The sequence below is a fragment of the Somniosus microcephalus genome, chromosome 16 (assembly GCF_052327205.1).
Source record: "Somniosus microcephalus isolate GS21.2 chromosome 16, FLI_Smic_1.0, whole genome shotgun sequence".
NCBI lineage: Eukaryota > Metazoa > Chordata > Chondrichthyes > Squaliformes > Somniosidae > Somniosus > Somniosus microcephalus.
In genome coordinates this window covers 85,245,043-85,261,780 of record NC_141002.1, presented here as the reverse complement: position 1 = coordinate 85,261,780, position 16,738 = coordinate 85,245,043, and the positions used below count along the sequence as shown (strand labels likewise).

Here is a 16,738-nt window from a genome sequence, read left to right as displayed (position 1 = left end):
CGCCATAAATTAAAAGCTGTTTCAGTTTTATATATTTTAAAACCTATCAATTACATTAACTCAAGAATGTAGTTTCCTCAGTAATTTAGCCTCTACTTGCTTGGAATATCTGAATCACGATCAATAATCCAGGACAAAAATAGTCTTTTCAAATCAGTTTGTGCTTGAACATAGGTGAGAAAAGTTACAAGATCAGATGATTGAACTGAGAGCCAGGAAATTTGATATGATGTACTCGACAGTACTAGAGTGTAAAATGATGCAGAGCAAGAAACTTGCGTAAACAGAAAACCCAACACTAAAATAGAATTGATTTAATAAGCGTTTTTTGTGCTCTTCCTCCCAAGTGAGATACAGTGGGTCAGACATATTTCTTTTTTGGACCAAACTGGGGGAAAGTATGTTTTTCACCAATATTAATGAAATTGTTGGAATGCAGAGATTTCATGCATGTAATTTGTGAAATCAGATATTGTAAATGGAAAAAGTACAATCACAACACACGATTCCAAAGCAGCTAATGAGCAATTGTTGGAGAAAATATCTGAGCATTTTGAAATTTTATATTAAAAGCTGAATTTTTTAATCTGTGAAAATGTTCCTGCATTTAGATTCCATGGTTTATGAAACACTGGGAGAACTAGCGTTTGGTAAATCTGGGAAACTTGCTGTATTTGGATCAACATCGTTACAGAACATTGGAGGTAATACTTAAAGAAACTAAGGACCTTTTAGTCACGTATGTTATGTTAACATTCAGAGCACTAGTTCCTCAGTTTATTTTTGAGTCTGCTGTTCTATGCATTTCGTTTTCACATTCTACACATGACACATTTTGGGGGCTCGCTACCATTCAATTTTCTAGCATGGACAGGTGATAGCAAGACATAAATCGTAAAATAAACTTCTGGCCCGACGCGATTTTCAAGTGGGCCTCAATTTAGGCGGCCAGCCCTCCCACTAGAAGCCTCATTATTCCATGCAAATTGGGGTCCTGTGATATCTTTAGGACCTCAATGCCGTTTTAGTCAGCATCAGCAAGGAGCCTGCTCACTACTTATGAATGGTACAGAGTGGGAAATGGCCGGTACAGCACAAATGAAAGGGAAGCACGTCTGGGAATAATTAATTTCTTGATTTGGTAGTTTTGAGACTTCAGCACTACTTACAGCTCCTCCGTGCTCCTGCAAAGTCCTTAAGTTATGCCCTGCGTCACTTCCCAACCTACCCCCGCCCCACATCAATCTGTTCAGCCCACCCCCTAAGGTGCTAGAACAGGGTCGTGCTTAGTGGCTGACCCTCTGGGATTGCCGCCCACCCGAAAGGACAAGCTGCCCATCAGCCCTCGAATCAGGCAGGCAACTCTCCAACCACAGCAGAGTAACTTGGGCTTTTTTAAAATAACAAGAAGAAACTACCAGGACAAAGTATTTACCAGTCATAGGGGGAAAAATTCGTTAGCGACCATTTTCGCTAACTTTGCCTGGGCGCTAAAAATAGCGCCAGCGATTGCTAACTTCAGTTTTAGTGCCCCAAGAGGGAGGTGGAGTGCTAATTCAAGCGCTCCACTTCCGTCTTGGAGCACTAACCCCGATATTCGGGGCTTTGCGTTCTGCAGCGCTACGCACTGGGCTACGTAGCGCTGCCACATGGAAGGGCTCTTCCCCCTCATTTAAAGGGGAGGGCCCAAGCCCACAACTCTGCGGGGCCCTACCTTGACCACCAGGGAGCAGGGTGCCGTGTCTGCAGCCCGACAAGTAAGTTAGCCGATTTCTTTTTTTCCCCCCCGCCCGCCACCTCCCCTTTACTTAGTGTCCCGCGAGCCTCCTGCTGCTCCGTTCCCGCAGGCGGGGTGTAAACGGGGTGCTGCGCACGGTGATGATGTTGTCATCGCCTGCGGAGCGGGGCGCTACCGGTTACCACCACTGCTAAACTCCCACTGAATTTAGCGGGAGTCGTTAGCGGTGCCACCCGGGGTCGCTAACGAGGCGCAAATGCACCGAATTTCTAGCCTTTTGTATTTAATGTTGCCTTCCCCTTGAAAGACTTTACTGTGGTGGGGAACCTTAGGGGAAACACAAACCTTCTCTGTCATTGCTCCTAATTCCCTTGCTTCTGAAATAGTAGCAGCCCTGATTTGACTGTGGTTTTTAATTTCCTTCAATTTTCCGTTCATTAAATGCAATAATAAATTGAACAACTAGAACAGATCAGACATGGCAGAAAGCACATAACTGTCTTATTCTATAAGATGAGCATCTTTGCAAATTCGCTGAAACAGTGTAGGTTATGGGCAGAGCGGGGCTATAAAAGGCCCAGAGACCAGGTAAGGCCTCACAGCGTCGGCGGGAAACTCGAGCGGCAGAGCGGGGCTATAAAAGGCCCAGAAACCAGGTAAGGTTTACCAGTCTCCGAACTCGGAGGGAAGGAGAGAGGTAAAAAGTAATCCAAGTGTGACGTCACCAGAAAGCGGGTAAGTGATTGGTTGGTAAGTATTTCTCCCTTTTTAAGCTTAAATCTCTTTGGTTTATAGTTTCTAAGGTGTGATATTCACCATCTAGAATCGGGGCAGAGGGTATTTAAGAATAATATTAATAAATTTAATTAATTACATAGAATGGGAGACCAGGTGATGTGTTGCTGCTGCAATATGTGGGAGCTGGTGGACACCATTGATGCTCACGGTGATCACATTTGCAGTAAGTGTTGGCTGCTCGAGGAATTCCGGCTCCGTGTTGAAGAGCTGGAGTCCGAGCTTCAAACACTGAGACACATCAGGGAGGGGAAGAGTTACCTGGACTCTGTGTATCACGAGGTATTCACACCAATTAGATTAATTAATTCAGATGTAGTCCGTGGCCAGGGTCAGGATGGTGTGACTAGAAGTGAGGCAGGTACGGGGATCCAGGAGGTAGTGTTGGAGGAGCTGCAGCCCTTGCACTTGTCCAACAGGTTCGAGGCTCTTACTCCCTGTGAGGATGGGAACAGGGACTGGGGGAGGATGAGCAACCTGGCCACAGCACCGTGGAGCGGGGGGCCATTCAAGTGGGGGGAGTTAAAAGAAATGTTGTAGTGGTAGGGGATAGTATCGTTAGGGGGATAGATAGAGTTCTTTGCAGCCGAGAGCGAGAGTCCTGAAGGCTGTGTTGCCTGCCCGGTGCCAGGGTTAAGGACATCTCCTCTGGACTGGAGAGAAACTTGGAGTGGGAGGGGGAGGATCCAGTTGTCGTGGTCCATGTTGGTACCAACGACATAGATAGGACAAGGAAGGAGATTCTGCTGAGGGAGTTTGAGCAGCTAGGGGCCAAATTAAAAAGCAGAACAACAAGGGTAATAGATTATTACCTGAGCCACGAGCGAATTTGGCTAGGACAAATAAAATTAGAGAGTTAAATGCGTGGCTCAAAGACTGGTGTGGGAGAAATGGGTTTTGCTTCCTGGGACACTGGCACCAGTACTGGGGCAGGAGGGAGCTGTTCCGTTGGGACGGGCTTCACTTGGCCAGTGCTGGGACTAGAGTCCTGGCGGATCATATAACTAGGGCTGTAGAGAGGGCTTTAAACTAACTAGTGGGGGGGAGGTTCCTAGAGAGCAAATAATAAAAATGACAACAGAGAAGGTCATAGACTTAGGTAGCAGCGGGGAAATTAAAAACCAGAGCGTGTCAGGAAGGGGCAGAAGGTATGGAGTAAAAGGTAAAGTAATAAAAAGGGCAAAAGCAGGAACTAAGTGTCACAAAAGATCTTTGAAAGTTCTCTATCTGAATGCACGTAGCATTCGTAACAAAATAGACGAGTTAATGGCACAAATAACTACATATGGGTATGATCTTGTGGCCATTACAGAAACATGGCTGCAGGGTGACAATGCCTGGGAATTAAACATACCAGGTTATTTAACGATCAGGAAGGACAGGCAGGAAGGAAGGGGAGGTGGGGTGGCTATGTTAATAAAGGAAGGAATCACTGTAATACAGAGAAATGATATTGGGTCAAAAGATCAGGATAATGAAACAGTTTGGGTGGAGGTAAGGAATAATAAGGGGAAAAAAACACTAGTGGGCGTAGTCTATAGGCCTCCGAACAGTTGCAACTCTGTTGGACGGAGTATCAATCAGGAAATAGTTGAGGCTTGTAATAAGGGAACATCTATAATTATGGGGGATTTTAACTATCATATTAATTGGACAAATCAAATTGGGCAGGGCTGCCTTGAGGATGAGTTCATTGAGTGTATTAGGGATGGGTTTCTTGAGCAGTATGTAACTGAACCGACCAGGGGGCAAGCAACCTTAGATCTGGTCCTGTGTAACGAGACAGGATTAATTAAAAATGTCCTAGTAAAGGATCCCCTTGGAATGAGTGACCATAACATGGTTGAATTCCATATTCAATTAGAGGGTGAGAAGGTTGGATCTCAAACAAGCGTGCTAAGCTTGAATAAAGGAGACTATGAAGGTATGAGAGCGGAATTGAGTATAGTGGATTGGGAAAATAGATTAAAGGGTAAGACGATACATGATCAGTGGTGTACATTTAAGGAGTTATTTTACAACTTCCAAAAAATATATATTCCACTGAGAAGAAAAGGGTGTAAAAGAAAAGACAGCCATCCGTGGCTAAGTAAAGAAATTAAGGATAGTATTCGACTAAAAACAAGGGCATATAAGGTAGCCAAATCTAGTGGGAGGATAGAGGATTGGGAAAACTTTAAAAGACAGCAAAAAATAACAAAAAGATTGATTAAGAAAGGGAAGATAGATTATGAAAGTAAATTAGCAAAAAATATAAAAACATAGTAAGAGTTTTTATAATTATATAAGAAGAAAAAGGGTGGCTAAAGTAAACGTTGGTCCCTTAGAGGATGAGACCGGGAAATTAATGGTGGGAAATATGGAGATGGCAAAAACACTGAATATTTTTATATCAGTCTTTACAGTAGAAGACATTAAGAATATCCCAACACTGGACAAACAGGGGGCTAAAGGGGGGGAGGAGCTAAACACGATCAGAATCACTAAGGAAGTGGTACTCGGTAAAATAATGGGACTCAAGGCGGCTAAATCACCTGGACCTGATGGCTTACATCCTAGGGTCTTGAGGGAAGTGGCGGTAGGGATTGTGGATGCATTGGTAATAATTTTCCAAAACTCCCTGGACTCAGCAATGGTCCCGGCAGACTGGAAAACTGCTAATGTAACACCCTTATTTAAAAAGGGCAGTAGACAGAAGGCTGGAAACTATAGACCGGTTAGCCTAACATCTGTGGTAGGTAAAATTTTGGAGTCCATTATTAAGGAGACAGTAACAGGACATTTGGATAATCATAATTTAATAGGACAAAGTCAGCATGGTTTTATGAAGGGGAAGTCATGTTTGACAAATTTGCTAGAGTTCTTTGAGGAAGTAACATACAGGGTGGATAAAGGGGAACCAGTGGACGTAGTGTATTTAGACTTCCAAAAGGCATTTGACAAGGTGCCACACAAAAGATTATTGCTTAAGATAAAAAATCACGGGATTGGGGGTAATATTCTGGCATGGATAGAGGATTGGCTATCTAACAGAAGGCAGAGAGTTGGGATAAATGGTTCATTCTCAGACTGGCAATCAGTAACTAGTGGTGTACCGCAGGGGTCAGTGCTGGGTCCCCAACTCTTTACAATCTATATTAACGATTTGGAGGAGGGGACCGAGTGTAACATATCAAAGTTTGCAGATGATACTAAGATGGGAGGGAAAGTAGTGAGTGAGGAGGACATAAAAAACCTGCAAGGGGACATAGACAGGCTAAGTAAGTGGGCAGAGATTTGGCAGATGGAATACAATACTGGAAAGTGTGAGGTTATGCACTTTGGCAGGAAAAATCGTAGAGCAAGTTATTATCTTAATGGCAAGAAACTGGAAAGTACTGAAGTACAAAGGGATCTGGGGGTCCTGGTGCACGAAACTCAAAAGGTTAGTATGCAGGTGCAGCAAGTGATTAAGAAGGCCAATGGAATGTTGGCTTTCATTGCTAGGGGGATAGAATATAAAAATAGGGAGGTATTGCTTCAGTTGTACAAGGTATTGGTGAGACCGCACCTGGAATACTGCGTACAGTTTTGGTGTCCATACTTAAGAAAGGACATACTTGCTCTCGAGTCAGTACAAAGAAGGTTCACTCGGTTAATCCCGGGGATGAGGGGATGGACATATGAGGAGAGGTTGAGTAGATTGGGACCCTACTCATTGGAATTCAAAAGAATGAGCGGCGATCTTATTGAAACATATAAGATTGTGAAGGGGTTGGATCGGGTGGATGCGGGGAGGATGTTCCCGATGATGGGTGAAACTAGAACTAGGGGGCATAGTCTTAGAATAAGGGGCTGCTCTTTCAAAACTGAGATGAGGAGGAACTACTTCACTCAGAGGGTGGTAGGTCCATGGAATATGCTGCCCCAAAAAGCTGTAGAAGCTACATCATTACATAAATTTAAAACAGAAATAAACACTTTCCTAGAAGTAAAGGGAATAAAGGGTTACGGGGAGCGGGCAGGAATTTGGACGAGTCTAGGTTCGGATCAGTCATGGCCCTGTGGGTAGCGGAGCGGGCCCAGGGGCCGTGTAGCCTGATCCTGCTCCTATTTCGTGTGTCTAATTCTGTTAGATTCAGGAGATGGTTCTGTGATAGTGGATTGGCGGTTAGGATCAGATCAGCCATGATCTTATTGAATGGCGGAGCAGGCTCGAGGGGCCGATTGGCCTACTCCTGCTCCTATTTCTTATGTTCTTAAATACAGTGAATGGGACAAATGCTTCTTAACAGTAGCTTGCTGCCATTTATGTAAAGGAGAAGAATCAGTCAAGTGTGGTTTGCAGGAGCAACTCCACCTCATCAAACTACTGCTAACCAAACTCGATACAGGTGATATATAATCAGGTAGCACCTCAACTGATGTTCTACAGCTAATACAGGAAACTTTGTGCTATCCGGAGGTGAGCTATCCGGCAATCTGGAGCCACCGGCAAAAATCAGCAGCCGTTTTTTATTCTTTTTTGTTTTTTTTGCTTTGTTTGAACAGTCAAGCTGTGCAAGGTCTGTAGCTATAGCAACAGCTTCAGCTATAGCAACAGCTTCAGCTACAGAGTTTTAGGGCCACACCTGAGTGTTTAGAAGCTGTTGCTAAGCAACAGTGTTTGTTGTCAAATACGGAGATAAGAATCTCCGTATCTCTCAACATTAACTCTGGAGAGTACGGCAGTTTTGAGGCAACGGCAGCAGCTCGGTCCCGTGGGTGCCGGATAGCACAAAGTTTCCTGTACTAAAAAAGTAGTAAAAAGATTCAAAAATAGGGATGGATTCAATTTGCTTTACACTGCCACTAAATAGGGCTATCTTCATGATGCATCTGTTAATTTGCCATGAACAAATTCTTTATCTCATTTATAGTCCCTCTCCATCTCATTTATAACAGTGCACTATACTTGCTATAGTTGATGGGGATATTATTAATGCAGTGCTTTGGATTGTAAATACATTTTCTGCATCACACTGGCTTTAGAGCTACAATGTGCATGCTGCCACCTGGGTAGATGCGCTGCCATGTAATTTAAATATTTTTACGAAGCTCTTATAGGAGAGAGCGATGAAGAGGCAGAAAGGTTTAGGGAGGGTTTTACAGAATTTAAAGCTGAGACTGCTGAAGGCACGGCTGCCAATTGTGGGGCGAAGGGAGTGGTTGAGGAGTAAGAGAAATAATAAATAATGATAAAGGCAGTAAGTGGGATTGAATTATTTTTTTTAAATTTCCTGCAGCGTGTGAGGTCATTCCTCCATGTCTCACAAATGTATTTCTGGTACACATCAAAATACTGATTTAGTTTTTGCTTTGATATACAAAATTCTAATTTGTATCAGCACTGGCACTGAGAATTTGTTTTGATAAAACAAAAATTGGAATTTTTTTGTGTTACTGATTGCAGAGTGGCTGTAACAGGACAGGATAGAACATATATGTAGATACTACAAAAGTCAAGTGAAAAGCATACCCTTCATGTAAATGCCACACTTAACTTCCTGTAACACTTTCCTTGTCACACTTTGTTGATGACACTCCTATTATAAAATACAATATTCGGCAACTTGCCATGAGCAATGCCACAGGAGGTCTGTTAGAAAATTGGATATACAGTATTTGGTGGCGTTCTTGAAGGAAGGGCAAAACATAGGTTGAGGAAGAAATGATGAATAGCACTAAACCGGATTGTATGTTTTAAAGTGATCTTCCCTTTATTTTAGCCATCTTGAGTTACCTATTCATAGTCAAGGATGAACTACCACACACCATCCAGTTCTTTTCAGACCAAGTCAATTCTAAGTAAGTATGATTAGTTTACATGTTTAAATGTACCAGTCCATTGTCAGTGCATCTGTCTATAACGTTAGAGACTCTGCTTCATTAAACACAACTGATGTGGAAAAATTGGAATGGAGATTGTTAGAATCGTACAGGTTTCGCTGCATCACTTTTATCGACACTAATTTAAGATACATTCACATAAAAAAAGAAAATAATAAATAGGCACGTTAAGTGAGAAACTTATAACTACCGGCCTGGGTTTCCTGAATGTCTTGTCATCTAGAATTTTCTTCCGGTGGGAGTAAAATTTCAGTCAAAACATTTCTACTTAAAATTTTATTTTTTTCATCGCAGGAACAGTAGCATAGTGGTTTTGTTACTGGACTAATAATCCAGAGGCCTGGACTAATGATCCAGAGATGTGAGTTCAAATCTCAGCACGGCAGCTGGGAAATTCAGTTAAATTAAAATAAATTAATCTGGAATAAAAAGCTAGTATCAGTAATTGTGACCATGAAACTATCGGATTGTTGTAAAAACTCATCTGGTTCTCCAGTATCCTTCAGGGAAGGAAATCTGCTGCCCTTACCTGTTCTGGCCTCCAGACCCACAGCAATGTGGTTGACTCTTAACTGCCCTCTGAAATGGCCTAGCAAGCCACTCAGTTGTACCAAGCCGCTACAAAAACCACCCGGCAGGACAGATCCACCAGGGGTGGCGGCACCGTGGTATACAGTCAGGAGGGAGTGGCCCTGGGAGTCCTCAACATTGACTCCAGACCCCAGAAGTCTCATGGCTTCAGGTCAAGCATGGGCAAAGAAACCTCCTGCTGATTACCACCTACCGCCCTCCCTCAGCTGATGAATCGGTACTCCTCCATGTTGAACACCACTTAGAAGAAGCACTGAGGGTGGCAAGGGCACAGAATGTACTCTGGGTGGGGGACTTCAATGTCCATCACCAAGACTAGCTCAGTAGCACCACTACTGATTGAACTGGCCGAGACCTGAAGGGCATACTGCCAGACTGGGCCTGTGGCAGGTGGTGAGAGAACCAACATGAGGGGAAAAACCTACCTCATTCTCACCAATCTACCTGTCATAGATGCATCTGTCCACAACAGCATTGGTAGCAGTGACCACCCTACAGTCTTTGTGGAGACTAAGTCCCATCTTCACACTGAGGACACCCTCCATCATGTTGTGTGGCACTGCCAATGTTCTAAGTGGGACAGATTCAGAACAAATCTAGCAGCTCAAAACTAGGTATCCATGAGGCGCTGTGGGCCATCAGCAGCAGCAGAATTGTATTCCACCACAATCTGTAACCTCATGGCCCGGCATATCCCTCACTCTACCATTACCATCAAGCCAGAAGACCCTGGTTCAATGAGGAGTGTAGAAGAGCATGCCAGGAGCAGCACCAGGCGTACCTAAAAATTAGGTGCCAACCTGGGGAAGCAGCAACACAGGACTACATGCATGCTATAGACAGAGCTAAGCGATCCCACAATCAATGGATCAGATCAAAGCTCTGCAATCCTGCCACATCCAGCCGTGAATGGTGGTGGTCAATTAAACAACTAATGGGAGGAGGAGGCTTCATGAATATCCCCATGCTCAATGATGGCGGAGCCCAGCACCCGAGTACAAAAGACAAGGCTGAAGCATTTGCAACCATCTTCAGCCAGAAGTGCCGAGTGAATGATCTGTATCAGCCTCCTCCTGAGGTCCCCACTATCACAGAAGCCAGTCTTCAGCCAATTCAATACACTCCATGTGATATCAGGAAACGGCTGAGCGTACTGGATACAACATCCCAGCTGTCATGCTGAAGATTTGTGCTCCAGAACTAGTCGCACCTCTAGCCAAGTTGTTCCAGTACAGCTATGACACTGGCATCTACCTGACAATGTGGAAAACTGCCCAGATTTGTCCTGTCCACAAAAAGCTGGACAAATTCAATCCAGCCAATTACCGCCCCATCAGTCTACTCGCAATCATCAGCAAAGTGATGGAAGGTGTCGTTGACAGTGCTATCAAGCGGCACTTACTCACCAATAACCTGCTCACCAATGCTCGGTTTGGGTTTTGCCAGGACCACTCGGCTACAGACCTCATTACAGCCTTGATCCAAACATAGACAAAAGAGCTGAATTCCAGTGGTGATGTGAGAATGACTGCCCTTGACATCAAGGCAGCATTTGACCGAGTGTGGCATCAAGGAGCCCTAGTAAAATTGAAGGCAATGGGAATCGGGGGGAAAACTCTCTACTGGCTGGAGTCATACCTAGCACAAAGGAAGATGGTTGTGGTTGTTAGAGGTCAATCATCTCAGCCCCAGGACATCACTGCAGGAGTTCCTCAGGGCAGTGTCCTAGGCCCAACCATCTTCAGCTGCTTCATCAATGACCTTCCCTCCATCATAAGGTCAGAAGTGGGGATGTTCGCTGATGACTGCACAATGTTCAGCGCCATTTGCAACTCCTCAGATAATGAAGCAGTCCATGCCCACATGCAGCAAGACAAGGATGACATCTGTTGGGCTGATAAGTGGCAGGTAACATTCACGCCACACAAGTGCCAGGCAATGACTATCTCCAACAAGCGAGAGTCTAACCACCATCCCTTGACATTCAACGGCATTACCATCGCCGAATCCCCCACCATCAACATCCTGGGGTCACCATTGACCAGAAACTTAACTGGACCAGCCACATAAATACTGTGGCAACAAGAGCGGGTCAGAGGCTGGGTATTCTGTGGCAAGTGTCTCACCTCCTGACTCCCCAAAGCCTTTCCACCATCTACAAGACACAAGTAAGGAATATGATGGAATACTCTCCATTTGCCTGGATGAGTGCAGCTTCAACAACACTCAAGAAACTCGTCACCATCCAGGATAAAGCAACCCACTTGATTGGCAACTCATCCACCACCTTAAACATTCACTCCCTCCACCACTGGTGTACCGTGGCTGCAGTGTGTACCATCTACAAGATGCACTGCAGCAACTCGCCAAGGTTTCTTTGGCAGCACCTCCCAAACCTGCGACCTCTACCACCTAGAAGGACAAGGGCAGCAGGCGCATGGGAACACCACCACCTCTAAGTTCCCCTCCAAGTTACACACCATCCTGACTTGGAAATATATTGCTGATTCTTCATCGTCGCTGGGTCAAAATCCTGGAACTCCCTAACAGCACTGTGGCAGTACCTTCACCACACGGACATCAGCGGTTCAAGAAGGCAGCTCACTACCACCTTCTCAAGGGCAATTAGGGATGGGCAATAAATGCTGGCCTTGCCAGCGACGCCCACATCCCAGGAACGAATAAAAAGTTAGAATGTTTCAACACGAATGTTTTTCTCCATGTGAGCCACCTAGTCTAATCCTACACTCCTGCTTGTTTTCCATACTACTTAATATTCTTTTTCAAGCAAATGTCAAATTCCCTTTTCAAAGAATTCATGGATTCTACTTCAACAACGGTTTGTGGCAGAGAATTCCACATTCTAACCATCTTAGAAGCATAGATTGATACAGCACTGAATGAGGCCATTCAGCTCTTTGGTAGAGCTATCAAATTAGTCCAACTCCTCTGCTCTTTTCCCATAGCCCTATAAATTTTTTCCCTTCAAGTATTTATCCAATTCTCTTTTGAATGTTACTATTGAATCAGCTTCCACCAAGCAGTGCATTCCGGGTCACAACAACTCACTGTGTAAAAAAAAAAGTTTCCTCATGTCGCCTCTGGTTCTTTTGCCAATCATCTTACATCTGTGTCCGCTGGTTACCGACCCTTCTTGTTCTCCTTATTTACTCTATCAAAATCATTCATGATTTTGAACATCTCTATGAACATCTTCTATGGGGCTAGCTAGCTAGCTACTAATAGTTTCTGAAGCGTATCTCAGCTACTAACAGTTTCTGAAGTGAGCGAGTGTATCCCAGTAAATGTTTTGAAGAAAGAAGCTTACAGTTGGTTTCCTTCAGTTGTAACACATTATTCACTATTACTGATAATTAAGCACCTTTTTTGTTTCTTTTCAGAGTATGGTTTATGGATGGCAACAACCTTGTTATATTTGTGACTTTAATCATCATCGTACCCTTGTGTCTTTTCAACAACTTAGGTAAGGTATGTCCTAGCAGTAACATATCTCAAAATACCAGAGAAGGTTAAGGCAGCATTCATAAATACAATCGTGCATGATTCCTCAGAATAACACGTATGTGGAAAAGATTCACATCTTTAAAAAGGATTTCTTTTGGGGGCTCACATCGCTCAGTGGATAAATAATGGTCCATGATTTAGCTGACCTCAGCCAAGGCAGCAGTGAGCACACTCCAATTGGCCTCAATGTCCTGCAAACTGGGGAAGAGCAAATCACCCAGGATTGCTACCCAGTGACAGCTGTTGGATCTTGGGTGAAGACAGTCTAGACTTGGCTGTGATGTCCCCCTGTCAGGGTTGGGAGTCACAGGGGCCGTGTAGATACGGGGCCGTGCTGTCCGGGCGAGGCTGGTTCTGGACCCAAGTGCAGACAGACGAGGCGAGAAGCAGGTATATAGTCTTAAATAACAGTACTTTACTAGATTTACATATTACTAGATTCACACAAGGAAAACAGTAACAAACATATTGGCCCCGATTTTCAGGCAGCTGTCGGGCGGCTTTTCATGCGGCCGTGGTCCGAAAATCACGGGTCGGGACCCCCCTCCCCCCCCGCCTGATTCCCCGCCCCGTCCGACTTTCGGACCGCCGTTTCCACGTGCCCCGCTTCAGTCCCGCCCGCCACTGGCGGGACTGCTCGTCGGAGCACTAATCACCAATGATCACCTTGTTAAGGACAATTTTCCCGTGCCGTTGCAACTTTGGGGCTTTCCCCACCTGAAACCCGCCTGCGGGGAACCCCGCCGATGAGAGCTGGCGTGAAAACAGCTGGCTTGCTTGCTTGCAGCAGCAGGTTGCTGAGGGCTGAAGAGATTTAAAGAGGCAGCATTTGCAGGCTGCAGGACCTTGTTGATCAAGGCTTGGGGGAACTATTTGAAGCCTTAGGAGCAGCTGCAGAAAGTTGGAGCCTCATACACTTCTTCAGTGTGAGCTCCTGGGAAGCCCCTCTCACCACCCTAACTCAGGACCTCCTCAACCAAGGCATCTGCTAGAAGCATGGGAGGCCTTTGGCACCTTCCTTTCCTGGCATTAGAGGATCTCCAACAGCAGAGGTGGCAGCAGCAGAACCAGGAACAGTAGGATGATTACCAGGAGCACCAGGCTGCTGCTCACTCACCTGAAGCTGCACAAGCCAGAAGGGGCCAGTGCTTGGAAGTGGCTTGAGAGCACCTTGCTGCGCTTTAGGGGGCCAGTGGGACCCGTTTCTGCACTGGCAGTCCTACTCAGAAGGACTTCCATGAAGATCTGGTTTCTCTGTTCAACAGATGGCCAACGCTCCTCAAGAGATGTCATTCTCTTATGAGCACTCACCATGTTTTCCGTATGCTGGCGAGTTATCTCCTCTATGGAGGTTGCCAACCTTTCCATGGTGCTGCGTTCATGCACCAATGACTCCACAAAGGCTCTGCTCATGGTCGCTATGGACTCCTCCATTCGCTCCACACTCGCAGCGACCCTGGAGACAAAACCTGCCAGAGACTCCTGCATCTGTGCATGGAGATCCATCACCTCTTCTCTTGCGGATGGACCCAGAGGCAGAGGGTCGAGATGCAGCGCAGCTGAGCTGAGCTGGCAGAGCCCTGCGCCCTCCGACAAGGACTCTCCACTGCTGTCCCTGTCTCCAGTATCTGCTGAGGCTCACTTGTCAGCTGTGAAACACCAGGTGACAACACTACTCTATGTCCCGAAGGTGCCCCCGAGGTGTGAGTGTCTGCGCTGGTGCAAGGTGCGCTTACTTCTACTGACGCTGCACCCTCAGAGGTTGGAGCTTCCTCCGAGGAGTCTGGCTGCACAGCCTCTTCCTCCTCCACAGTGAGTACAGGGGCTCTGGATGGTACTGTGGGGGAGTAAAGGAAGGAGTTACAGATGTAATGCCAAGGTTCTTCTGGTGACTCCCAGCGAGTTGACATCTGCTGACACCTGCATCCATGCAGCATTGGTCTACGTGGGAGGCCTCTTCCTCCCTGACCTAGGGAAGAGGACCTCCTTGTGGGCCCTAACCCCATCCAATAATGCCTGCAGTGAAGCCTCGTCGAATTTGAAGGCAGCTCGGGGTCTGGCACTGGCCACAGCTGCTGCAGGCTCCTCTGCCATCCTGTATGGTTCATTTGGAAGCCTTCAGAGGATGCAGTGCTTGCTATGGACCTTGAAAGCACCACGAATGATGACATCATACTGTGGGGATTTCTGACTCGATTTAGACAATTAGCAAGGCTTCCCACATGCTGGGAATTAATTGGCCAATTGAGGGAAAATTGCGTGGGGCTGGCTGACACTTTTTTATGTGTGTCAGAAACCCCACATTCGGGGAAATCCGACCATTCCCCACACAAGCCGAAAATCGGGGCCAAGAGCTCAAGACAAGCTACCAAACAGCTAGTCAAGATAGGAACTCAGGACAAGCTTCCATGAGGCAACCCACTTGTCCAGACCTGAGCTCGAGACAAGCTACCACATAGGCAACCGGCTTGCCGAGATAAGACTCAAGACAAGCTACCACAGGGGTAATCGGCTTATCAATACAGAGCTCAAGACAAGCTACCACAGGGCAACATGCTTGTCCAAACTGAGCACCTTATCAAGACTGAGCAACTTGTCAGCACCTTGTCAAGACCGAGATCAAAAGGAAGAACCACAGACTTAAATACAAGCAACAACCATGGCAACCAGCTTGTCAAGGCAAGCTGCCACAGAGCAAAAGGCTAACTCCCTTGTCAGGACTGAGCACAGAGGGAAGAAACCACAGAACCTCAATACCAACAAAACCAGGTGAAACCAATGAACAGATAAAAGGCAGTTAACTAATAAACACAAGAGACTAGAAACAATTAACAAAGGGAAACCAACAAGTGAAGGTGCCATCTAGAGGTTACTGAAGGAACTGACCGGCACCCTCACACCCCCATGGTCAAATAACCTGGTATCATTCACTGTCTTGGCTCACATGAAGAACCATCAGTTGGGTGAAGTGCTGGAGAAAGAGGGTGCGAAGGGTGCTTACTCTAGTATCAGATACCACATTCAAGAGAGAAAATCGGCAGAGGGGAGGAGGGAAAAGAAGCTGAATGGTCATCTGGTTAAGAATGGAACTGACGACTGTAAGGATAAGTATAGATTTAGGTCACCAAATACATTCAAATATGATAGCTCTTCTGCTGCTGAATTCATGGAATTATCTGGAACACAGCTAGTCTTATGTCTACATTAAATGACATCTGCCCATTCACCAAACTTAACCAAATCTCATGGGGGAGAAATTCAACCTCATTTTGTGCATTTTTGGTGAAAACTTAAGGTTGTAAGGACGAATTTTGGGTTTTGATTGTGCCCCAGAAATGCACGGTTGTCAAATTTGAAGCCAACACCCTCTTAAGTGTGCAGGGCACCTGCCTGAAACAGGCGTTCGGCACCTTGAATATGCAAATCCGAGCCCTAACGCCAGTTTTAGAACCCCAATGCAAAATTGGTGAGCAAATGGGCATATTACTACTCACACTACTCATACTCTGCCCAGTCTTTCTGGGCCTTCAGCAGTCTAACGAGCAGTCTTTAAAAGATACTTCTGGAAGCCACCCATAAAAGGGTAAGGAAACCTTTTATAACAACAGAAAATGCTGGAAATACTCAGCAGGCCAGGCAGCATCCGTGGAGAGAGAAACAGAGTTAACGTTTCAGGTCTGGGACCCTTCATCAGAACTGGAAAAAGCTGGAGATGTAACAGATATTAAGCAGGTGCAGAGACAGGGGGGTGGGGTTAGGAGGGGAGGAAGAAATTGAAAGAACATCCTGTACTTTTGTAAGAGGCAGGAAAGATAAAATGTTGCAAATGGGAGTGGCAAAAATCATACCGCATGAAAAATGGGGGCAGGGATAATTATCTGAAATTGTTGAACTCGATGTTGAGTCCGGCAGACTGTAAAGTGCCCAATCGAAAGATGAGGTGCTGTTCCTCGAGCTTACGTTGAGCTTCATTGGAACAATGTAATAGGCCGAGGACAGAGAGATCAGAGCGGGAGTGAAGCGGTGAATTAAAGTGACAGGCGACCGGAAGCTCGGGGTCACCCTTATGGACTGAACAGAGGTGTTCCGCAAAGCGGTCGCCCAATCTGCGCTTGGTCTCCCCAATGTAGAGGAGACCGCATCGTGAGCAGCAAATACAGTATATTAAATTGCAAGAAGTACAAGTAAATCACTGTTTCACCTGGAAGGGGTGTTTGGGGC

The 16,738-nt window shown here is 45.7% G+C and overlaps 1 protein-coding gene across 1 annotated transcript in view; it reads left to right on the top strand.

The window, feature by feature from the left end:
• Positions 1-595: 595 nt before the first annotated feature.
• The window catches only part of LOC147106355 (sodium-coupled neutral amino acid symporter 1-like), a 28,969-nt gene continuing 12,826 nt past the window's right edge, over positions 596-16,738 (top strand). Inside the window, exons 1-3 of the mRNA XM_086009730.1 lie at positions 596-704; positions 8,281-8,359; positions 12,394-12,476. Coding sequence (XP_085865856.1) covers positions 596-704; positions 8,281-8,359; positions 12,394-12,476 — 271 coding nt within the window. The remainder of the gene's footprint in view (positions 705-8,280; positions 8,360-12,393; positions 12,477-16,738) is intronic.